General features: G+C 46.3%; 1 protein-coding gene across 6 annotated transcripts in view; it reads right to left on the reverse strand.

The window, feature by feature from the left end:
• Positions 1–3307: 3307 nt before the first annotated feature.
• The window catches only part of sipa1 (signal-induced proliferation-associated 1), a 29927-nt gene continuing 7805 nt past the window's right edge, over positions 3308–25429 (reverse strand). For 2 of the 6 annotated variants that reach the window (XM_083687112.1, XM_083687113.1), the window contains exons 2-16: positions 18621–20300; positions 18211–18335; positions 17690–17878; positions 16818–16992; positions 16281–16384; positions 15470–15627; positions 14330–14939; positions 13918–14192; positions 12529–12969; positions 11969–12095; positions 11690–11819; positions 10135–10233; positions 9599–9671; positions 8943–9021; positions 3308–5793 (exon numbers count right to left, since the gene is read on the reverse strand). In XM_083687112.1, coding sequence (XP_083543238.1) covers positions 5650–5793; positions 8943–9021; positions 9599–9671; positions 10135–10233; positions 11690–11819; positions 11969–12095; positions 12529–12969; positions 13918–14192; positions 14330–14939; positions 15470–15627; positions 16281–16384; positions 16818–16992; positions 17690–17878; positions 18211–18335; positions 18621–19749 — 3858 coding nt within the window. In that variant the 5' untranslated portion in view covers positions 19750–20300 and the 3' untranslated portion in view covers positions 3308–5649. Of the gene's footprint in view, positions 5794–7478; positions 7557–8536; positions 8626–8942; positions 9022–9598; positions 9672–10134; positions 10234–11689; positions 11820–11968; positions 12096–12528; positions 12970–13917; positions 14193–14329; positions 14940–15469; positions 15628–16280; positions 16385–16817; positions 16993–17689; positions 17879–18210; positions 18336–18620; positions 20301–21247; positions 21357–25429 lie in introns of those variants that run through there. The other 4 variants (XR_014554662.1, XM_083687114.1, XR_014554663.1 and 1 more) reach the window with 4 other exon arrangements.

Below are 25429 nucleotides of genomic sequence, written 5' to 3' on the forward strand. Positions count from 1 at the left end.
TCCGAAGTCGGTTGCAGACCCGTCAAAACATTTCTGTTGCTCTTGCCGACAGGTCCGTTTCCACTTTCACTACAAGCAGCTTTTGCGAGACTCTCCCCTGCGACTTGATTGTCAAGTTAGCTGATGATGTAAAGCAGTGTTAAATCCTCGCAGACTCTACTCAATTCGGGTTACAATATTTTATTCTGCCAAGGCGCACCGTGACATCCATGCCTTGAGATCACACAAGATTTCAAATGAAGAGTGGGTGGAGAGGTAACGACAGCACTTACGGCCTTCAGATCAGTAGATTGAAAGGTCGGCGACGGCAGATTCACGTTCCAAACCGCAAGTTGAAGCAGTGGCAAGCCCCACAGTGGTTCTGCCTTGACACCCCACTCACACTCTGGTTCTGAAGTCGTGCCCGTCGTCGTGTTGTGCGCGTCGATGGTGGGAACCACTAGGCGGCGACAGTGGCGTCATGTATGGAGTAAAACTAAACAAAATATTCCTACAACATGCACAACTGTGCCAAATTTCATTTCGAAAGGCAGTGTGACATTTTTTTACGGGAACAGAGTGGAAGAAGTACGTCATAGCCTTTTAATTTACAACACATTACGATGTTATTGTAGGCTATTCATAATCACAAAACAAGAGTAATGTTCTTCTTTGACAAGGTGTAAAAATGGCCTGATCATTTAAAATTCTTCAGCCATTGTATCCTACACTCCAGTGGAGGGAGGACAACTCTAAACATAGCCATAAATCACTGACTCTCTCTCTCACGCACACACACACACACACACACACACACACACACACACACACACACACACACACACACCAGTGCATGCTGTCTATGTTTACAGAACATCGATGAGTCAAACCTGTGTTAAGCCCTTGAGCTATGTCTGACACACGTTTTGCTCTGGCCCCTAGTGAAGATCCTACACGGCGCTCCAACCCCAAATAAAGACATAAGCCCGGGTATTGTTGTCATCAGCCCTTCTCCAGGTGTCAGGGCAGGGAAGATAAAGAGCTTCGCTGTGGCCGGTGTTTAGGAAAGCTTTCCAGAGGACAGAGTCCAGGGAAATGTTTGTGTTATGTTGTCGTGCCGGCCCATGTTATGGATCAAGCTTGTGTGGAGCAAGACTTGGAAAATGTATTTGTCTTCCTTCATACTGTATGCACTCAGGAAGACATTTAACATGTTCAAATACGTCTGGTTGTCTGTCCAGTCCCAGTTTTCTGTAATATTTACTTATTGTGTGTGTGTGTGTGTGTGTGTGTGTGTGTTTTGCCATATCAGTGTAATGTAATGTAATTGTGAAGTCTAAGAACCCCCCAGTACGGATTAAAGAATGATGCAGTTCCTATGTTGACACTTAAAACCTAAACTCCAGCAGGTGTCATCAGCAATTCAAGCTAGCCAACATTGGTAATCTGCTGTTATCACCACTGTTATGGCAACATCTGATGGACCACAACGTTTTACCTATGTGCCATTTTCTGACATCAAGAAAACACTCCTTAGACATGAGTTTAAGCCTGAGATTACTTAACAACAAGGGTATACCAGCTTCCCAACACTGGACTTTCTTCAGGACTTTGAAGAACTGTATTATTCTCTTATTATTCCTATCCTTATGTTTACTCTGCACCGTTGAGAGGTTGCTCGTTACAAGTATTTCATTGTACCGTTTACATCTGTATCCTAACCATATGCTAAATAAACTTTGATTTGATTTGAGGATGCACAAAAAAATGACATTGACTAACAGAGCACTGACAGACCCAGTATTTTTTTTTTTTTTTTTAAAGATACAGAGGATTCTTTATTGCCAGGAGCCCTCCAGTTCACAGTACATGAACAACATTTAATCCATTTTTTTTTCTCATGAGTGAATGAACAGGTTTGGAAATGGCATTACTGAAAACAGGACTTTGTGTTTTACAATACATTCCCTCGGCGTGCCGTTGGTCATGGTCAGCTCTGTAGCTTGTTAAAAGCTGAGTGCATAATGTGTGCTACCATTCTCACATCATGTGTGAGCCCAGGGCTCCCCTAAACCTACACTGGGGATATGGCAACACAGGTATGTGTGATTCCAATCCACCACATAGCTTAACAGCAGGATCCTATATACTGTCTTCCCAAAAAGATTAGATTACAGAGGAATATCGCTTTAACAATAGCAACAAAGAGATGACATACTAGCTTGGTGTAAAACTAGGGCACATACTGGGTGCATGGTTCTCCTGTAACAATGGTGAGATGACATAATAAGGCAAAACAAATAAAAAGGATAACAGAAAAACAATGGAACGTCTTAGAACACGGATGGGAGGAGGCAACAACATTTCAGTCAATGATCGTTCTCACATTTTTTTGGACATTTGTCATTTTATCTGGGTGGTGATTCATTCATTGTGTCCATGGGACTTGAGTGGCTGATTATCTGTAAGAGGTGTACTGTATTGTTACCATTTGCAATTTATTATGTTGCATACGTTTTTGGGACACATATATTATTTTTTAATACTGCACAGAGCATGTGATTTGGAAAACCGCTCATACTTATCCAAATATTTGTGATTGTGATAAGGTTTGTCAGCTCAGATGTTATGGTAAGCAAGGACATGGTGGTCTTTAACATGACCGTTTATCAAACAAAACACAAATACACGGTTGGTTTCCAAGCTGTTTTATCATCTTCAAATCCTCATGACACTTTCTGTCCCAAAATGTTTCTAATTGTATGTATTCTTTTGGACACAAAGTCCATATTGAAAGTATGGAGAACTGGTCCCTGGACATATCCCATAACGCCCCATCTCCCACTGTCATGTAGTTCACCTGTTCTGGAGCACACAGGACAATATACCTGCCAAAATGCAACCAAATACCATGACAAACTGAAATGAAGACACCAAGCTAGGGAACCATACATTACAATTTCAGGTAGGCACAATGTATGGGAAATAAGCCTAGATTTGACCAGTATCCTGTTCTCACTGGAGAGACTGAGTGTCACTCATTAAGGCGTGCCTAGTGGCATTAGAGACCTTATTGAATGTGAATGTTGGAGCTCTGAATGAAACAGCTCACTACTACAATGATAATGATAACCATTATCATTTTTATTCCAAGAAATACTATATGCAAAGAACATTGCTGAAATAGAATTCCCCAAGTTTTCTTAAGTTTGGATCTCTACAAAACAAAAAATGATTATTTACCCTTTTACTCTATAGCACATGTATTTGCTGCCTCCCTCCCCTGTATTAAAACATTGAACAAGGAATTCCACATTTGCAAGATTAATAAGTTATTACATTTTTTTATACATACATACATACACACATACAGAGGAGAGCTTGGAAGTTGCTTGGCACATTTTCATGTTTCCACAACCTCCTACAATCTAAATAACTATACAGAACACAGTAAAACAGAAGATATTCTGACACTTCTTACTTCATGTCCAATGAGGCCTCACCACTTCAGACAGTATGGATCAAACAGCCTGCATGGGCACATGTACTGTACACCTGTCTGCATAACCGTCCTGCAATGGAGGGCATACACAACCCGATGCACTAAGGAACACTGAACAGTTCAGCTGTACTGTACATGTCTTCACATATAGATAAAGTTTAGATTTATAATTTAATCTGAATATATCGTAATCTGCTGGTACCGGATAATCACAGTGACTCTAAAATAAAATGACAAGAGGAAGTAAAAGAGTATATACATCCAACAAACAAGAGCATTGAGTCGGAGTGATTGACGATAGTTTGGCATCCCTTCCAGGGTTGGGGTTATTAAGTGTGTGTGACACAGCCGCGTCGAGTGGTTTCTGTTGGGTGCAGGAGAGCTGCCTTGCGGGTCTGTTGGCAGAACAGTCTTGGAGGAGGAACAATCCCTCTCCTCTGATCACACATTGTTATTGGCATCATCATCGTCAGTGGACCTGAAGGTGAGGTGAGGTGAGGTGAGGTGAGGGGGTGAGATCAAATCCACTTTCATTTTCAAGCAAGGCATAACCTGGGCATTTTAAATATGTGCCCTGTCCCATGCCTATATAGGTTATGCTAAAAGTGCAAGAACAACGCAGAAACACACAAACAAACACACACTAGGGTGGGGTGGGGAATCCCCTCACCCACAGTCCATCTCTCAACCACGCCAAAGCCATACTTAATCAATTACACTGATTAGGCATTGTAGACAGCAATCAAACACAAAATCTATCAGAATACAAATGGTACAGTTTCACTGTTAGATAGAGGAGTCCTGTCCATTTCAAGGTAAATCCCTACAATGTTTTGTTTTTTTCTCTAAAAGGAGGAGAGCTGCCGGGTGGCATTTTATGGTTCAGTCCAGCAGGAGAAGCACTTTTGTACAGTGTAGCTGCTACAGTCAGTCTTTGAGAGATATGTAGAGCGACTCTCTCATAGTTTCATCTTCAGCAGAGGTAATATCCGTTTCAGCTCAGTCAGAAATACTTGCATGGAAGAACACCAGTTAGTTCAGTTCATTCGAGCAACACTTCCAGTGTGTGCAATTCAATCATAACTCAATTGCATCTCTTTCTCTGGAAGCAGACAGTGAAAATACTCTCTTTGTTACTGGTCAGTTCGAGTCCAAAAAAGCCTAAAATGATGCTGAGGAGGTAAAGAGGGGTGAGACTGAGGTCTCTACACACACAACCATCCTGTGTGAGTAGGCGTGCAGAGAGGCAGGCCAGTCTCCGTCTGCATCAGCCCATCTTTTGAAGCAGGAGGCTGCCTGCAAGTATGTCATTGTCATTGTCCCTTTCTCTGTGTTCATTTGGCTCCAAGGCCCTCCACACTAATGGTACACAGCTGATCTGTTCCCAGTCTGTGAGACGTTGCATATAGAGTGGTGGTGAGCAGAGAGGAGAAGGACACTACTCTTGACATACATGAGATATACACGCTTTTGGTCATTTCAAATTTACAGCCGGCAAACATGTTGTATACAGTGTCTCTCAATCTTAATCGATTGGGTTTTGTTGTTTTTTGTTTTTTTTAAGCAATTGCTATTCTGCCCAACTTGTCAAGTATGTGAAGCAAGATAAAAGAGCTATCGTGAAACACACGCACACACACGCACGCACTACAAAAAAACCGAACACGCCCCTGAATATGCTGAACAATTGGTCATTCTATGAAGAAAATCATGAGATGGTGAAAAAGGTCTCAGGGTTGTTTTTTGAGATTTTGAAATTTGCATACTTCTACACCCATGGTCTAGCCCAGGGTACAACATAATGTTTAAATGGTCATAGAGAATGCAGAGTATGCATGTGTTTGTTTGTTTGTTTGTTTGTTTGTTTGATTGTGTGTGGGTGTGTGTGTGTGTGTGTGTGTGTGTGTGTGTGTGTGCGTCTGTATCTGTGATGGAGTTGGAGTGGGGCATACTTATGTGTGTTTGTATATAGTATGTGTACCGTTTATACTGTGTGTGTGTGTGTGTGTGTGTGTGTGTGTGTGTGTGTGTGTGTGTGTGTGTGTGTGTGTGTGCGTGTGTGGTGTGTGTCCGTGTGCGTGCGTGCGTGTGTGGTGTGTGTGTGCGTGTGTGGTGTGTGTGTGCGTGTACACAAACACACACACAGTATACTGTGTACTGTGATGGAGCTAGCAGGGCTTGTTGACATTGCACAGCAGCTCGGTGACTTTGATGAGGCGTGCCACGGTGCTCTGGGATTCCTCCTGCAGCCGCTGGTTATTCTGTCTGAGGCTCTGCACCTCGGCCTGCAACACCGCCTTGTCCTCCTTCTCCTGCCAGGGAGTGGCACACAACAACACCCGCCTGTCAGACCACCATGGCAGGGATGGGGTGAGAGGGGGCTGGGTTTCGGTGGAGGTGGAGGTGGAGGTGGAGGTGGAAGTGTCGGTGGAGGTGTAGGTGGGTGATAGGTGAAGGATGGCCACATGGATGTTTATACAAGACAGCAGGCACACACTAACACACTAACACACTAACACAGGGTTCAGAAACATCCACATACATTCCCTACTGCAGTACAAGACAAGGTGCTGGAGAAGCACACATACACACACACAGTCACTTTCACACTCATCCATCATTCTCATCTAATCAATACACACACACACACACACACACACACACACACACACACACACACACACACACACACACACACACACACACACACACACACACACACACACACACACACATTTGCTTCCATAAAAGCATTTCATGAGGTGTAGTGAAGTATGGAGGAAATGTTTTACACAGGTTTACTAGGGCAATCACGTGTTTAACACCAATTAATGAATCAATCAGTCATTAAATGTGAGTGCATAGCAATTGTCTGAATGTCTCTAATATACCTGATTGTAATTTAGTGAAATTTCGATAAAGAATCAAGACCCAATAGCCTTCACTCTGTTTGTTTGCATGTATTCTCATCTAACAAACAGTAGGGGTCACCCAGAACTCTGTCTCTACTTGAATGAGAGTTTGCAACTGTCAAAACGGTGATTTGCCTCAGTAAATGTTTCCTGTTCACTAGCACAAAGCAAAACTTGTGACAGAGACAGGAAACAAAAGCCGCAGGGTTGACAAATAGACAGAAACCACCCAAACAGTGTTGCCAACATGAGATGACTTTTAAACTACAGCTTATTAGTAACCATCTATGAATGGAAACTATTCACCTCACAGCTACTCTGCTGGTAATGTAAGCTTGAGGTTATTTGTCACAAAGCTCCAGTGGAGAAAATGGTGTGTGGTAATAGATTTGCATTGTGTGAATAAATCGTCCGGCCATTTTCAGAAACAAAGCAGGCCAATTGATTAATTCAATAGGAGGTTGGCAACACTGTATCATAGACTTATAGACTGCAGTGTGAGTGAGTGGGGTGGGGGGAGGGGGGTTAGGGGACTGAGCAGTTGTATGTATCTACGCTTATTGTAACTGAAGTTTCAATAGGTGCAGCATGCCATGAGTGAGTGAGCTATACTTAGATGGCATCATGTCATGACAGGAAGAGAGGGTGGATTATGTTTAGTTGGAAGATACGTATATGAGTTTATCAGTTTGGTATTATCATCAATCTGGGTCATAATAAGAATTCTCTGTGGAAGCAGCACTTGTATGGCCTTGCTGGTTACAATCCCCAGTGGAGCATAGTGCAAGTCAATTAACCTGAATTGCTTCAGTAATCAGTTTTATAATTGGAAAATGAAGAAAAGGTAGAGATGTAAGCCATTCAGTGTCAAATTGTCTGCAAAGCAAAGAAGGAACAATAAATTAATACTACTCTGCAGGCGACTGTTTGTCTTCCATCAACTTCCATCAACCACTTTTACTTATAGACTCAAAATAAAGAAACAACCCGATACTTTATATGACTGCAATATATTACTCCTTCATGTCATCTGACTGTAAGTGTGGACCTTTCCCCACCACCCCGGCTACAGAGTCCTACTGTACCTGTCTTGTTTCTGCTGGACACACTTGGGGACATACCATAACCAACCATGCTCACTCTCCCAGGGCAGAAGGTTAACACTGCATGAAATTCAGAGAAAGGGAAATGAATCATCAGACCTCACAGTTCCTCCAATTCGATCCACCTCCTCCTTGTCAGTTCATTGTCCTCTGTCAGTGCATTTTTCTAGATTGATGATAATACTATGTTATGTTAATGGTGAGTGTTAGGAGGAAGAGGGAGTCACAGACACATACAGAGGGTAAGACCTTGGTTATGTTGGTGTTAGAGCCACAAGACGTGACCGAGTTGGATTTGTTTGTGTGCTTCGTGTCTCACATGTTTCAAGAACCAAGTTGAGCGAATAGCATTTGCACTAAAATCCTTGGAATGACACTCACTCAAGTTAGGAGCCAGTTTTACACATTGATTGTGGAGATATTTGAGTAGTGGGAAAGGACTTGGTTTGAGGGGAATTGGGGCACTGAGCACAATAGGGCTTAATTTGACCAAAGTGATCAAATACCCTAGAAATCATGTCTCATCCAATTAGGAGAGTGTTTGAGAATGCTCAGGAAGATTACAAACCCTCTACCCTCTTTCCTTCTTTCTCTCTCTCTTGTCTCACCCTTTTCCCCAAATTGCTCCCGTCCTCCTCTTCCACTCCAACAGATTGCTCTAGATTTGTGTAATCAGCCTAACACTACAAGAGAACCTAGTCAGTCAGCTGTTGTCCATGTTTCCAAGAGAAGAGTCTGTCAGTGGAGTAAGAAAAGGGCTGCTAATAGGTCTTGAGGCTGGCCACAGAGATGCCTGAAGCTGCCTGTCCTGGCATCAGGGTTGTGGAGAGCTTTGTCTCTTATCAGTTTCTCCTCCATGAAGGCCCCCATTAGAGAAGGTGGTTTTTGGGTTATTGGGTTAATGAACTCTCTCGCTCTGTCTCATCTGATTGCATGTTTAAAAGGTCTCTGGTCTTGTTTTTTTAGTAGTTCTGTTTCCAATTGTTATTGTTTTGTTGTTTTTTTGTCACAACACAGGAAAAATCTCATGCTGTACTTGCCTCTACTGCCACTGGTCGCTTAGTGTTGAGAGAGTGAGCATGGCTGCCCATTGTCCCTCCAGCCAATCTTCTCATCTCCTCTGTTCACCCTGCCCAATGACAAGACAGGTTTCTTTTGCTTGGCCCACCTGCCCACCCTACCTCTACATTCCTTCTGTCTGTTTGTGTGTCTGCAGTACAAGTCAGGATTGGGGGGTGGGGGGTGGGGGGTGGGGTGGGTGGGAGGGTAGGGTGGGGGCAAGGGGTGGGGTTAGGTATACGGGGATGGGGGTGGGGATGGGAGAGCAGGGGTGGGAGGGTAGGAGGGAGGGAGGGAGGGAGGGAGGGGGTTGGGTCACTGTGTGGGCAGGATGCTGTGAGGGTGGTCAGGGGAGGGGCTGTGGTTGGCCATCTGAATGGGGAGTACCTTTTGCAGGTCGTCCTGCAGCCTCTTGAGCATATCCTCCAGCTGGGACACCTTCTCCTCTAGGTGACCTGGTGAGTCACTACAGGAGAAAGGGACAGATACACACACACACACATGCTCAGTGGACACATACACTAGCAGGATAGTAGCTGTATTGTGTATGTTTCGTATATGTGTGCACTTTCTGTAGTGCGTGTGCTGTGACGAGACACTGAGTCAGAGTGAGTGTACTAAATGCCATCGCACTGAGTCAAACGGAGGGATGTTGATGCACTGAAGAGAGAATGAGAACACATGACAGCAGGAGAATGAGTGAGAGATTTAGTTGAAGAAAAAGAAAAAGTGAGAGATGATGAGGAAAGAGTTATGGGCAGGGAATATGCCAAAAAAGAACCGGAATCAGATGAGCAACACAGAGGCTGAACTGCGCAAACTGTTCAAAACTCGATCTCTGAATCAGACACTCACACAGCCACAGAACAACACTAACAACAGGGGCTGATGAGTCACACACCATTTGGAATTGACTAAAAAGATCTGCACTGACCCAGCCTCAATCTGTGCATGCATGCGTGCGTATATGTGTGTCTGTGTGTGTGTGTGTGTGTGTGTGTGTGTGTGTGTGTGTGTGTGTGTGGATGGACACCCAAACCCACCTATCCTTCATGTCCTTTAGCTTGCCGTCTGTCTGCTCATCTCCAGCCTGGGTCCCGTCTCCTGCTTTGCGGTCTGAAACATGACACATCACTCACTCATGTAAGTCACTGAGGTCAAGTCGGCAGAGGCAGTGTCTTAACCCATAGATATAGAGTGAACAGAAAATGCACAACCTTCCTGTTTTTTAACCTGACGGTCAGATAGAATTCTATTGTACTATTGCTTAGGTCTCTCAAGTCAACTGTGAGGTGTTGTGATCAGTGCATATCTTCCAATAACTGAAGTATTCACCCATCAAAATCACCTGTATGCTTTCATTGCAATTTACTTCATGTTAGGGTATGCTGATCTCCATTCAATCCATTCCATTTTCGTGGGGCTATGGTTCTAAAAGAAGCACCAGGGTGACTAATGCATCACAAGGGCCGCTCTTTCCTATTTCCAGAGCATACGAGTGACAGGTTTAGATCCATCTAATAAAGGACACAAACACACACACACACACACTTGTCCCTTATGCGGAGACCTTACTTACCCTCTCGTGACAAGGCCTCTAGGATGCTGCGGCAGGCTGTGGCCAGGTCAGCGATGGACTGCCACTCCGCCTCAGATGAATCTGTGGTCTCTGAGAGAACTGAGAAAGAAAAAAGAAAGACAGGTTTCAATGTGTTTTTAATAACAAAGGGATATCTATATCTCAGAGGAGAACAGCAGATGGGTGCACTGTACATAGCCATACAATACTACAAGACAATAGAACTGGGGGATTTATGAAACAGGCACATTCATTCTCACGACGAGGCCGGATTCATAATGACAAAGAGCCATCACCAGGGGGTGCTATCACAATGCTTTGTAGGCTCTGTGGAAATACCCGAATAGGTGCAGTGAGAAGGAGAAGTGGGCCCTTTGAAATCCTGTGTGTGTGTGTGTGTGTGTGTGTGTGTGTGTGTGTGTGTGTGTGACTGATTGCCTTCTGGAGTGTGGTGAGGGAAGCAGATATACCAACATCCTCCCTAAACTCAAGTATCATTTGCTGAGAGGATGATGGTGTGTGTGTGTGTGTGTGTGTGTGTGTGTGTGTGTGTGTGTGTGTGTGTGTGTGTGTGTGTGTGTGTGTGTGTGTGTGTGTGTGTGTGCGTGTGTATGATGACTCTCATAGCCTCGCAGCAGAGAAAGAGAGAGAGAGCAGATGGTCTAAAAGAGGGCTCCTTGATTTGGGGCAGCCTAAACCCCACCCCTCCCACCACTCCCACCACTCCCACCCCCCATCTGTCCCTCCTTTAGTCTGGAGCTGGTAGGGGGTGGCAGTGGGGCGGGGGGATATTGGGTTAGGGGGATAAGGGGCAGCGTAGATGAAAGACGAGGGACAAAGGGATGCGAGGGAGGGCTAAAAGAGGATAATGAGGAGAGGGGTTTAGGGGAGAAAGGGTCTGGAGGCTAAAAAGGGATTTGAAGCTGAATTACAGCAGAGGCAAATGGTGAACAGTCGTAATTGTTCAGTTTCAGCATCATTCTGCTGGTGCTATCAGCTGTTCCCGGGTCTGCTGAGGGGGGGCTTTTGTTTAAAGGTGTCTGAACACGATCCTCTGTCCTTATCTTCATACTCCTCTTATCAGTGCTATCCACAACACAGCTATCTTTCTTTTGTTTTGACTGCTCTCACTCACAAGCTATTGGAGCTGTGACAGAGGCCTGTTTACCCTCCATTAGGAATGTTGTGCAGGAACACAGAGCAGAGAGATGATGGAGGTGTCTCTGGGCACTCGTTTAGTCACACCAGGTTTAAAGTGCTCTTTACTACAGGAGAAATGAATAGCAACCAGGATTCAGAGGATACCGTCGATACTGAACCGATAACAGTGTCTAACAGTTTATTAGTTTAGGGAAGGTCATGGAGAAGAGGTGTGTGTGTGTGTGTGTGTGTGTGTGTGTGTGTGTGTGTGTGTGTGTGTGTGTGTGTGTGTGTGTGTGTTTGTGTGTGCGTATGATGAGACATTGAGTCAGATAGACGGTACTAAATGCCATCATGTGTGTGTGTGTGTGTGTGTGTGTGTGTGTGTGTGTGTGTGTGTGTGTGTAATACCCACTCTTGGTGATGGAGTTGTGAAGACTCAGGGCTCGTGAGTTTCTCTCTGCTCTGTCCAGACATGACAACCGAGAGGACAGGGAGGGGTCACTGGCTGACGCTCTCTCTTCACTCAACACAGCCCCCTCAAACTACAAAGGGAGCAAAGAGAAAAAGAAAAGAGAGAGAGATTGTGTAAGAGAGAGAGAGAGAGCGAGAGAGACAAAAATGAGAACAGAGGCCTTCATCAAATCATTCTCCAGAGTTGAATTTTTTTCAGTATATCTCTCTTGTCTCTGACCTGTTCCTCCTCCAGGGCCATCTTCGGTTTGACGGCGAGGATGAGGTCGGGTGTGGCGTCTCTCAGCTCCCCCGGGTTCTCATAGATGTGATGCTCCACCTTCACACCCACATTGTCATACACATGCCTGGCAGAGAGGGACAGGGAGATTGGGACAAACGGACACACACACACACATACGCACGCACACGCGCACGCACACGCACACGCGCGCACACACACACACACACACACACACACACACACACACACACACACACACACACACACATACATATTAATCTGGTGTTTATGCTGAATGCCTTTTGAGTCCAATTTAGAGAGCAAACAGAATCTAGAGCAATCAAGAAGTCTTAAGGATGGCTGAGATTTGATAGTCTGTTTTTTCTTACAACCTTAAACACACACACACACACACACACACACACACACACACACACACACACACACACACACACTAACACACAGTAAAACCATAATGGCTAAACCATTATGGCTTAATGTGAATCTATGATATAAAGAACAAACTGAGGCTTGTGTTGGGGGATGGGGGGACGTACCCATCACATATATCCCAGGGCGGGTGCCTCTCTAAGGAGTAGCTGCGTGTTAGCTGAGAGGGAGTGATCTCCTGGGTCTGGTTGGGGGGGTGGTCCTGCAGCGAGGTGGCCCGTAACAGAGGCAGGCTGGCTGGGGAGAGGAGTGAGCTCTGCTCCCCCGCACTCTGTCCTGTCTCAGATGGTCTGTCCTCACCCTCTTCTCCCTCCACCACCACCTCCATCGTCTCCGCCTCCTTGCCCTCACCCTGCTCCCGCTCCTCTTCCTCCAGCTCCCCTTCCTCCTGCACCTCTTCCACCTGCTGCTGCTCCTCTTCCTCCTGCTGCTCTTCCTCCTCCTCCTCCTCCTCCCTCTCGTCTAGGACCCAGGCCTCTCCAGACTGACCCTCCCCCGGCTTGCGCTCTGCATCCTGGATGGCTTTCTGGTACAACTCAGAGAAACTCCTGGAGCCACCCAAGAGAGCAAGAGAAGAGACACCAAAACAAGATGTTATCACTGAAAGATTGAGGATGTCTTCATACAGTATTCTAGAGCTGCATCTCAGAGCAACATGGATGAGGGGGGGGGGGGGGGGGGGGGGGTTGGGGGGTGGAATAAAAAAATATATTTATCCAAGAACAAAAACATGGTTCTCTTTGAAATCCCAAAAAAGTCATTCCCTATCATAAGATGTGACAACATTGTGACAGTCCAAACATCTTTTTGTTCTTGTTCAAAAATATCTTTCTGCTGTTTTGTTGTGGCTGTCAAAATGGAACCTACTAATGAGGGGTGTTCTCAGGAGATATTTTTGCCACCCAGTTTGACGTGTTGAGAGCACTTTTGTGAAGCTAATTTCCTGTTTAGTGATGCTTTCTGAGCAGTTCCTCCTTTATCAGCCTCTAGTTGCACTGTCCATCTGCCTGACATTAGGAGAATGCAAAGGGTGCTGGCAACTGCCACTACCTGGGCCAGTATCATTAGTGGCCATTAGAGGAATTGATTGGTGGTTAGCCAGCTGGTGGGACATTGATGACAGCACACTATAAACAATAGACTGAGCTGTGACCTTAGAATGGTGGCCTCACTGCCTCCCTTGCCTTCTGAATTCATCTGTTCCCCTCACCCCTCCCTGCTAACGCCTCCCTCTCTCTTCACCACCCACACTACACACTACACACACTACACACTGACCCCCTTTCCCTCCATCCATCTCCCTCTCTCTCTCTCTCTCTCTCTCTCTCTCTCTCTCTCTCGCTCTCTCTCTGTCTGTCTCTCCTCTGGCCTTCCTCGACTTCCTCACCCCTCAATCTTCACTGTTACCCTCTATCCTCATTCATCTCTCACCACCCCTCATCCCCCTCCCCTCCCACTCTGCTCCCCCTTCCCTCCCCCTGTCCCCTCTCTCTGACCTGCGAGGCTTGCCGTTCTCGTCCGGGGGGATGACAGTGATGTGGATCTTGTGGGCGGTGCGGAGCAGCCTGGACCTCTCCTCTGGACCCAGATGCACCAGGGCATGGCCACACAGCCGGACGACACGAGCCCCCAGCTGCAGACCCCCGCTCTCAGCGTAGCCAAACCGCTGCAGCTCTGTCACAAAGCCCTCCTCGCTCATCAGGAAGCCCGGCTGGCCAACCCCGTCACGCAGCGGGGTCACCTCCCGCGCCTCGCAGCCCCGCGTCACCAACTAGGACCAACCACACGCCACAATGAGTTACATACTTACCTTATCTGATCAGAAATGATGAATCAATAATGCTACATAATATCATATCAATAAGGAATATTTGTTCAGCATCGATGTTTCAAAACCTTCCCACCCACCTCCAGTCTCTGCACCACCTCTCGAATCTCCTCCACCTGGCTGTCCATCACACTGATTGACACGGCCTCCCCCCTCTCATAGAAGATATCCAGACAGGGCCCACCTTGGGCCCTAGTCTCTGTCACTGCCTTCCAGCCAATAACATCGCGGCAGCAGCAGTTGAACACCACCCTTCGTGTGTATCTCTCGATCAGCACCACTGACTCAGCTGAGACTCCCAGCAGACAGGGCAGCCTGTGCCCTCCTGCCTCCTCCTCATCCCCACCAGTGGCCATCACGGCCCACACCAGCGCCCCTGCACTGTGCAGCTCTGCCCCCTTGGCCCCCTTCAGTTTGTCCTTACGCTTGCCCCCCAGGGACAGCAGGGGGAACTTGGTGGAGGAGTCGATGGGTGTGGTGGTCACATAGTTCTCTGCCAGGTCCTTCAGGTACTCCTGCCGCGTGCGCGTAGCCATGGAGCGGAACTTCTCCGACTTCTCCGCTGCGTTCTCTGCATTCATCGCCTTGGCTATCAGGAAGTCTCTGAAGGCAGGCGAGCGGGGGAAGCGGGCGCCCTTAGGGAACAGAGGCCCGAATAATGGGATGTCTTTGGAGCGTGTCACTGCCACCCTGAGGGAGAGAGAGGAGAGGGAGAGGAGGGGGGAGAGAGAGAGTAGGGGTGGGGATAGGAGGGGGGAGGGAGGGACATGAATATTCTGGAAATACAGTATATCATTGGTCTCACTTCACAAGTCTTATACCATGGTCTAAACTGAGTAAGTACAGAGTCATTACAGAGTCGGTACATGTTGTTACATCAACACTGTCCTTACAAATGTTGATTGTGATTGTGGTTTGTGGAATTACACATTGCAGTTTACAGTTACATGCATTCGATAAGCAAACCGACAAATGACTTCAAATCTTCCACATGTATTGTTGAGGATTACATGGTACATCTGCAATGCGCATGCCACAAACAGGGTGTAACAGTTGTGTTAAAAAAAATTGAGAAACAAACAAAATCCTCTCCAACAAGGACAATCAGACAAGGCTATATCAGGGAAAAACAAACAGAGTGTGTTCATATCTTGAGGCTAGATAAGAGCCAGGTAGAGAGGAACAGCAGAGGAAGGCTGGACAGCAGGAGCCTCTCTCACCTGTAGTAGGTGTGATCAGTGCAGGGCTCGTGCACTTGAACGATGATGAAGACATGTTGGAAATGGGAGCGGATGGCCTTAGGTGTGAAGGGCAATGCCCCAGGCTCCTGGAACACGATGGTCACTATGTCATTCCCAATGTGTCTCTTCCTCAGCAACTGCACCAGAGAAATGGAGAGAGATAGAAAGGGTTAGAGAGAGGGAGATGTGAAGGGAGGAGAAGAGAAAGAACAAGGTGAGGAGGAGGGGGAGGAGGAGGAGGAGGAGGATGAGGAGGAGGGAGGGGGAGGTGTTACTATGTTTTGGTTATTTAATCCACAAACGATCATTGATATTTTATGTGCAGTTATGTGCGATGTGTTGTGTTTCTAAATCACTACACTGAATGTGCTGACAACACTGAGTCTGACTCACAGCCAAACAGGGAGGCTGTATGAAGGCAGACATAGCATGCATCTTCAGAGTAGGAGGAGGATATTGAAACAGAGAGAGAATGAAAGGATTTCTAAGTCATGCTTATTGAAGGACACGGAGGCATTTACTCAAGCATGACAGCCTAATTCTAATGTGGTATAATGGAGGAATGTATAGCTTTTTCTCTATTTTTTTTTAAAATAATGGTAACACATATTCAAGTAGATTATGTTTTTTATGCTGTGAATTTCATGGGTGATGCTTGGTTTGGGAAAGTGATTAGCTATCTATCTTCCATATTTAAGCCTGCAGTGAAAAGACAAGACATATTCCTGGGTTGCCATGTTGTTGTTCATTAAAGCCATAGATTGTTGTTGTTGTTGTTGTTGTTGTTTACCTGTTGTGTGTTGTTGGCCGTGTAGGGCAGCATGGTAGACACATGGAACATGATCTCATAGTCCTGGTAGCGTGTGTAGAGGGAGTGGGTCCCAGTCGAGTCAGCTGTGTACGCACACATACACACATACACACAGACACACAGAGACACACACACACACACACACACACACACACACACACACACACACACACACACACACATACACAGGTTTAAACACATCACTCCCAGCCTCTATCTACAGCTTACAAAGAGTGACAGACAGTCCTAAGATAGTGTAAACAGGAGAGGGAAAAAAGCTGTCACTCATGCTGCGCTCTAGTGCAAGGTGTTGAGATCACAGAGTGATAGACATTCAGATAGGGAACAGTGACTACACGACAGATCCTCTCCCACCTTTACAGGCCGAGATTACATAGTGGGAGATAGAGTTTATCTTCTGTGTTCAGTGGACTACAACAATGCCCTCCTTGATAGGGCTCCAGTGACATGTGGAGATCTGGTCTATAGATAGGGTAGGGTAGGTAATGAGCTTACTCTTGATGTCCAGCTGAGCTCGGTATTTCTCCCAGCTCTTCAGCCGCACACGTTCCCCAAGTAGGTCCAGGAACTCCTCAAAGGCAGGCCCTGAGCTCTCGTTGTTGTACATGTCCTCCTCAGAGCTCTGGTTGGCACGACAGTACATCACCCCAACCTTTCGCTGGAAATTCAGCTACACACATAGAAAAGGGAAGGAGAAGACGAAAAGAGAATGATAGAGATAGAGAGAGTGAGAAAGAGGGAGAGAGAGAGTGAGAATGATAGAGATAGAGAGAGTGAGAGAGAGAGAGAGAGAGAGACAGAGAGACAGAGAGACAGAGAGAAAGAAAGGTTTATTCAGGGGTCCACATTTCACTAAATCCACTAAAACACATTGCTAGTAAGTAGTGATCATACAGCCCACAACTTCCTCGCTTTTGTTAGTGCCTGTTCACACCATACAGAGATGGACACATCTCTCTAGACCAGAGGAGGTTAAACGTCAGCCATCTTACAAAGTATCCTGATGAATTCAACATCCTATTGCGTAGACCATACACAGAACTAAGTACAAAGAACTAGGAGGAATCAACCCAGCCCACACACACACATTGCATGAACATTCAATTGAAATATGTTGAAGAAAGATTACTTGATCCATGTCTATTCATTTTCTATTGTAGTGAACGACAGGGTAGCTTGCCCTAAGCGTGTATGGAACTCACAACCTTCCGCTTACAAACTGGCCGTGCTAGCTACTGCCCCGAGAGAATGAACTCACTTAGCGAAGATGCTAATGGCCCTTATAGAGGGTTGTTACAACATCGTCCTTCTCTTGGCCTCTCAGTTCTATTAGCGTCAGTGTCTGTGTCCTACTCAGTCCTACTCACCCCTTGCTCATCCAGCTTCAGCAGGGTGTCTCGGACCTTGGGCGAAGTGGAGGCCAGGCGCAGGCAGTGCAGGTTGAGGTCAGGGATGATGAACTCCAGCAGCCTCTTGGGAGACAGGCCGCGGGGGGTGGTGTGGCGGGCTGCTGAGGGCACCGACTCCTCTAGGATGGAGCCTCGCAAGGTCTTCAGCTGGGAAGGGAAGGCCATGTTGGTGTGAGTGGATGAATGTGCATCTAAATGAATGTGTGAATGTGTTTGGGCTGGTGGAGGTCGAAATAGGACAGGCTCATTATAATGCATGGAATGGAATGAGGAATGGTATCAAACACATGTTTGCATTACAATGAGTCCGCCCTCCTATTTCTACCTCCACCAGCCTCCACTGATCTGTATGTATGTATATGTCTGTGCTATTTTAATGTATGTATGCCTTGTACATGTGTTAATAACTGTCTGTCTGTAGACAAACATTGTGTGTATAATTCAGTCTGTCTGATTAAGTGCATGTACAGTAGACTGACCTCTGTGGTTCTGAAGATGATCCTGTAATTATACTGGGCTCCACTGGATCCCTCTTTCTCCTCTCTGCGGAAGCTGATGGCCACCGGACCAAGACGGTCATCCATGCCAAAGAAGTTCTGATGATCTGAGGTACGGATAGAATGTAAAAAATGTTATCATACATCGAAAGCAATGTTATTACAAATCTTCATTTGGGATACATAACATTGACACACCACACACACACACACACACACACACACTCACTCTCACACACACACACACACACACACACACACACACACTATCAACTAACACACACACAAACACACACACACAAACAAACACACACACACACACACACACACACACACACACACACACACACACACACACAAACACACATACCACATACACAAGTAGCACTCACCTTTCATATAGAAATATTTGCGGTAGTAATGGGCTCCCAGGTCTGCATGTTCTATGAAGTAGTTGCTCTTCCCCTGCTGCTGGACGTGGCTCTCTCTGGGCTCCTCCAGGACTGACACAGCATCATTGGGGTTGCGCAGGCTCAGCCAGAGGCCCCCTCTGCCCTGTGTAGGCCCGAGACCTGCTCGCTCCTCTCCCCCCATCTCATTACGGAAGTGGGGGCAGCTGAGCAGGAGCTCATTGTCGTTGCCATCGCCCTCGTCCAGCAGGAGTGATTGTTCAGGGTCCTCCGCACTCCCCCCACCACCACCCCCGCCCTGGGAGGGCGAGGAGGGTGAGGCCTGGGAGAGGGGGCGCAGCTGCGAGGCAGCTGACGCCCCCGAGGTGATGTTCTTTTTGCGGCCAATGCTGTCGCGATTGGTGGCTGCTTCCGTGAGATCCAGCAGAATGCTCTGAACATCATAGTGAGCAATGTTCCGCACCCAGGTTCCGGCCCCCTGGTTGTCGCAAGGGCCTGGTTGGGGGATCTGAGGGGGGCTGGGCTTGGCCTTCTTACCCAGGCCCTCAGGCTTGGGGGGCTTGGCTGGTTTCGCAGGGTCTCCTGCAGGAGCAGACAAGGTGCGGAAGAAGCCATCGGGCTCAGGGGGTGCTCCCTGCAGGCCCAGAAGCAGGAAGGGGTCTTTGAAGCGGAGAGCATTGGGGCTCAGGGCCCCCTGGTCCTCAGCACTTAGCTCCAGGGCTTGAATCTGTCTCTCCAGTGAGGAGAGGCTGCCATACTCTCTGTGAAGCACCACCCCTGAGTCTCCCTGGGCTACTACACCTGCCTTCTCACCCACTGCCCGCGCGGCTTTCCCTCCCGCCTTCCCAGAAGAGTCCAGATCGCCCAGTGTCACGTCGCTGTTGCTTCTCTGCATGACGTGTCCCCGGCCCACCGATCGTAGGTTCAGGCCAACACGACCGGGAGTAAGGCTCTCCCCATCGGTCCCCTCGCCGTCCCTCCTGGGGGGCCACTCAGCCACCACCCGTGTCCGAACGCCTCCGTCCCGTTTGGAGTCAAAGGTGACAGTCGTCAGAGGGGTTCGCGGGCTCTGCCGGCGAAACTTGCGGATGAAGAGGTCGTCAGATTGCATGGTGCCTCGGACTCTGACTTCCTCCAGCTATCTCTCCTCACTATCCCAGACCTCTCTGTGTGATGTCTCCCTCTGAGCAGGACCTCCACCTTTCTCTCTGTGGTGCCAATGGGATGACGATCAGGTGACCAACACACACACTCGAGTGCTGGCCATGTAGAGGAGAAATCCTGATGAGTAAAGGTTCTGATCGTGGTCCTCATCCACACCAGTGACAACTGTTTGGACTATTCGATGACCCTACAAAGTGCCACAATCTGATAATAAGTTTTAGGGTAGGAAAATGTACACCCATCACAATAACTTTTGAGACTCCCTCCAGCTTTTCAGATGTCTATTCTGGGGTGTTCTAGTTCTGGTGTGATCCAGTTTTCGGTTTGGCCCCTGCTGGTACCATGTACAGTGAAGGGGGAGTGTGACCATCACAAGAGCCCAGCTCTCTGTCCTCTTGGTTGGGGAGGATGGGTGTGTGTCGTTCTCTCTGGCCTGTCATCCATCAGCTCTCATCCCTCAGCATCTACAGCTTCTCTTTGGTCTCTTCCACTGGCCACCTGTGAACAAAGATAAAGCAACGGTCATGTTTCAGCCTGGTTTGACCTCTGACCCCCATCTCCCACCCACACTGATTTTGTTCAGCCTCTGAAGCACGTCTTCTATGGTTGCAATGGTAACCTTTAGACTAGTGTTTTTCAAGCCACTTTGTAGAGAAAAACAAAAATGCTAAAAAATTTCATTTCCACAATAAAGCATGGCAACATCAATAGGCAAAACAAGCAGGTTTGATGTGTGTTGTATTGTTCTGTATGACTGTATACCTCTGTTTTCTTTCATTATTATTCTTTCTTTTCCAAAAATAGCTCCACAGCAGTCTCATGGCAGACCACATCCACCCTACAGACAGTCACAATAGAGCACTTTGGCCTGGGGGAGGGGGCCTTCCTGTCCTAAGACTTAAGAATAAAACAGTCATAAATATAACAATGCTGGCCAGCTTGCTAACAGGCTAAGACCCCCCCTAACACACACACACACGCACACACACACACACACACACACACACACACACACACACACACACACACACACACACACACACACACACACACACACACACACACACACACACACTTGCATAGAATGTTTGGCAATAATGTGAGACAAATAGCCACTGATGACAGAGCATGCCATCTATTACTGAAATATGAATTCTGTTGCTGCTCCCCTGTCTATTTACAATGGCAACCATCTGTAGGCTACTAGACATTGGCCGCTCATTCTTCATCTCTCTGTCATTATTTAGGTGGGTAAGTCTCAAGCCCGAGCGCCAAAAACACTGATTGAAGTGATTGAAGTGATTGAATGATTTATGTTCCGTCTGTAAAAGTGACCCAGCCAGCCTATGATCAATGTTTCATATTATTCATCATCTAAAAATCCTCAGCATGCTTATTCATGACAGACTATATTTCTAGTTAGTTTTCTTTTCAGATTAACTCACCCCGACGAATGAAAATAAATAGTTTGTAAAAGAATCTCCCCAGTTACTGTCGTCCTTTTTCTCTTTTCCCCTTTCTCTGGCCAAATTGACGTCAGTCACCCGAAGTCGGAAACCAGTACGTAGTTACCGCGAAGGTGAGATTGAGTGTTCTTCTACATTCTCAATGCCGCTTCCTGTATCGCTATTTCTCATGCATCTCTTGTCTCGAGATGATTTGCAGCCTCGAGAGCAGGTGTAGTGATGCAGCTCAGCTCCCCGCCGTGCGCCAGCACAGCATACAGAATGCTGCAGAGACTGTTTTGGTAAGTGAGGAAGTACTAGCTCTCTCTTTCTCTCTCTCTCTCTCTCTCTCTATCCCTATCTCACACACACGCGCACGCACACACACACACACACACACACACACACACACACACACACACACACACACTCTTAGGTTATATGTGCAGAAGATATTACACATCAGTTACAATCCAGCAAACTGAATTAAATTAATTATTGAGGAACAACTGTTCTCTATTGACAATGTATAGACACAATTATGGTAGAATAATAAATGGCTGACAATCTCTCTCAAAGTGAATGAGTCGATGCATTGTTACGCTAATTTCACCAGCTGTGCCACTATTAGAACAACTGTAACTACTCTTATAGACCAATTTGGACAGGCCTTCTGAAATGAAGCCTTGATTACATTTACAGAATTGCTGTAGTTATGTACTAGATGTCATCTTGCTTTTCTGGATAATATACATTTATTCAGCTGGATATTTTAACTAAGGCAAGTCAGGTTAAGACTGGAGACAGTTCAAGGACAGAGCAGCAGCATCTATCCCCCTCCTGGTATCAAGCCCAGCCACTTCACTCTACTATACTAGGATATAGTACTACATGCTGTGTCAGCTTTGTGGAAAGTTGTATGAATGTGATAGGCAGCTACAATACACAAAACATTTCAGGCTTGAGTTTTCTGAATAAAGATATATACCAACATGTCTGTTGGTTTGTTTTGGAAGTGTCAGGGTTATCATTGCATTTTATTTTCTATCAAAGGTTTATTTTTGACGTACTTATTCTCTTTTATATCTATACTTTTTTGTGGGATATGAAATGTGACATCAGATTTTTTTTTTTAGCAAAGCCTGCGCTCTTACAGGGTCCTAGTGTGACTGATGTAACACAGAGAACCCACATAAGTAGTGCACCTGCTGTATACCAGGTGTTGTCTTTAGTTCATACTGATTCATCTACAGATGGCCATGCATCCACCCTGAACCCTCTCCCAAAGAGACAGCTCCCCAGTGCCTTTCATAAACCACTGGTTTCACTCAGTCTGCTGCAGCCAGTATGCTAAGCGTCAATCAAAAAAAACATCAAAAGCTGCACGCATCTCCGCCAATTGCTCATAGATTTAGGTCATCTCTTAACAACACAATAACACATGCTAAATATTTGATCAATCCAGAGGAGGGGGGATTTTTTCAGTGTCATGCATTATATATTGATTGCCATCTTATAAACTGGAAATCTAGTGGTTCTGTTTTTCTTCAAAACCACATGAAGACCTGCAGAAGAACCTGAACCTGCAGTCAAGACATTTGGTTTGTGTGTGGCTTGTCATGATACATGTGTGAAGTCAAACTGGTAAGGGGAAGCAGGCTGTGTTTGAGATGGCTGGTTAAACTATGCAGCACCAGACCATAGTGACCACGGCTTCCTCCTGAACTCACTTCTGTTCGCAGCTGCAGAGAGCCTCACTTCTCCATCCTTCATAGAAGACCAGCAAAGATAACATATGGGGGTTTTGTGTCCAACAAGGGTAGTGAGTTTCCTCACCAAAAAGGCCTTGGGAACCATGTTGTGTTCATGCTTTATCTTCCTCTTATCTAACACATTCAATAGCTAGTTGCATATTGACTTGGATCCCCGTATAAGGCCTCAGTTCAAACAAAGGAGAGGGCGCGGTATGTTCGTTTCCAGAGAAAAGTTGGTCAATGTTTTTAATGTGAAACCCCTCTCCATGAAAGGAGATCAATATGCAGACCACTATATAATATGCGTAAAGTGCATATTACAATAACCCACAATTTGCACAGTTTTTTTTCTCCTCTATCAAAGGCTTAAAGCAAAGAGGGATTACACAAGACATGCAGCCAAGGGATTAAAATGCTCTCCAGGACTTTCTGAAGATTGGGAGTGTTCATTGTGACCGTTCAGCAGTCCCACTCCACACATCCTCTCATGAAACCAGAGAGCAGTCTCACCCCCTCAGAAGCCCAACCAGGCATGCACTCCTCCCTCACTACAGTACATCATTAAACAGAGACGCTGGTGTTTGATGCAATGTCTAACAGTGCTGATAAAAACAGTTAGCAGTGTGTGTAATGATCTCAGATGGCTGTCCCTACCCCTCATTCTCTCTGTGACCTGTGTTGAACCCTGTCATTACGGCAGGACTGACCAGTCAACTTCACCAGAGTCCTCCTCTATACCGTTGTGCTTGTGTTCAATCCATGTTGTCTAGCACTGCCTTTCATCAGCTCTGCTGTGACCTCAGTGGTCTCCATCCTGTTTGGTGCACATGCTAAGCCCAGGACAAGGCTACAGGGCCACTAGTGTGTGCTGTCAGGATATAACAATGAAAACGAGGTCAGAGGGCTGCCATGGCGACTGTACGTACGCCCACTTGAGGGAAGCCATGTTTCCTGGTTCCTTTTTTTTTTTTTTTTTACACCGTCCATCTCTGACCCCTCCTCCCTTCGAGGCTGCGTCCTGTACAGAAGGAAGTGATGTCACGTACATCCTGATCTTTGCTAACCCCGAGGGCGGATGAGTATCGTCATCATATCCCACCTCATGGCAAACCTGACTGGCATAGCGGAGAGTGACCTGACAGCCTTCAGCCTGCCCTCTGATAAATCTCTCCTCAACTCCTGACCTTCATCACATGCTTTCATCAAGCTTAAAGCAAATGCATTTTTAAGCCCCTTTTTCATCATCAAATCATCTTGGGTGGGGATACAACTACAAAAGTATTTCAGAATAAATGATAAATTGTAGGCAATCTACTGAACTGATTGAAACGCTAAATGTATTTCCTTCAGGCGATGCTCTGTGAGAATCATCTTAAAAGCTCACACCACAGGCAGCCATTAAATGTGATCAATGACGAGGGTTGATATCCACCCCACGGCCATATCAAATCTATCACGTGGCATACAGGGGCTCTATTGGTAGATAGTTTCAGTGGGCATCTAGGCTTACAGGTTATTGATGTTCTGGTTGATTGATTCTATGGTGCTGTGTTTGAAGATTCAAGCTGGTTCCTCTGTTATAAAATAGCTACGGTAAAGTACATACCACCAGTGGCTATGCAACCTCTGTCTGTCAAAACATCAGACTCCTCTGACCTGCTTCTCTTTTGGTGTATGGTTCCCCACACGCAGGAAAGATTATAAATGATCTCTTCAAATGGGGAGATAGGGAGATTAATCTGATCGTTCAAATGAAAGGCCACCAAGTATCACTACAGTATACTTAGCACTATTTTAAAAGCATGTTCAGAAACCAGAGAGATTAAAACCGAGGATTCTTAGCATACATGTTTTTTTCTCTGTCTCTGTCTGTCAGTCTATGTCTGTGTGTGTCTGTGTGTGTGTGTGTGTGTGTGTGTGTGTGTGTGTGTGTGATCTCAAGTTTCAGTTTCGATCGTGTAGGATTCAGTTATTTTGTGTTCCTCCTCTTTGAGAATCTGTGTGTGTGTGTGTGTGCGTGTGTGTGTGTGTCTGTCTGTGTGTGTCTGTCTCTCTCTCTCTTTCTCTCTCTCTCTCTCTCTCTCTCTCTCTCACACACACACACACACAGTTCTGCTGCCACTGTCTACCTCAGTGCAGAGCACATTCCACTGTTCCTATATGTTGGGGCCTAAATCCCCCATTTAGAGTGACTGATTTTAGGAAATAGAGCCAATTAACCTTGCATTCTCAGTGTGCCCGGCAGCCAACTCCTGGGCCCATTATTGATCCCAGCATGCCCTGTTACATTTGGACTCACGTCCAAGTGAGTGTGTGTGTGAATGTGTGTGTGTGTGTGTGTGTGTGTGTGTGTGTGTGTGTGTGTGTGTGTGTGTGTTATATTTACTAAAAGTTGGTTCAGGAAATAAAATAAGCCTAATGCCTCTCT

Source organism: Argentina silus, assembly GCF_951799395.1.
Source record: "Argentina silus genome assembly, chromosome: 2".
NCBI lineage: Eukaryota > Metazoa > Chordata > Actinopteri > Argentiniformes > Argentinidae > Argentina > Argentina silus.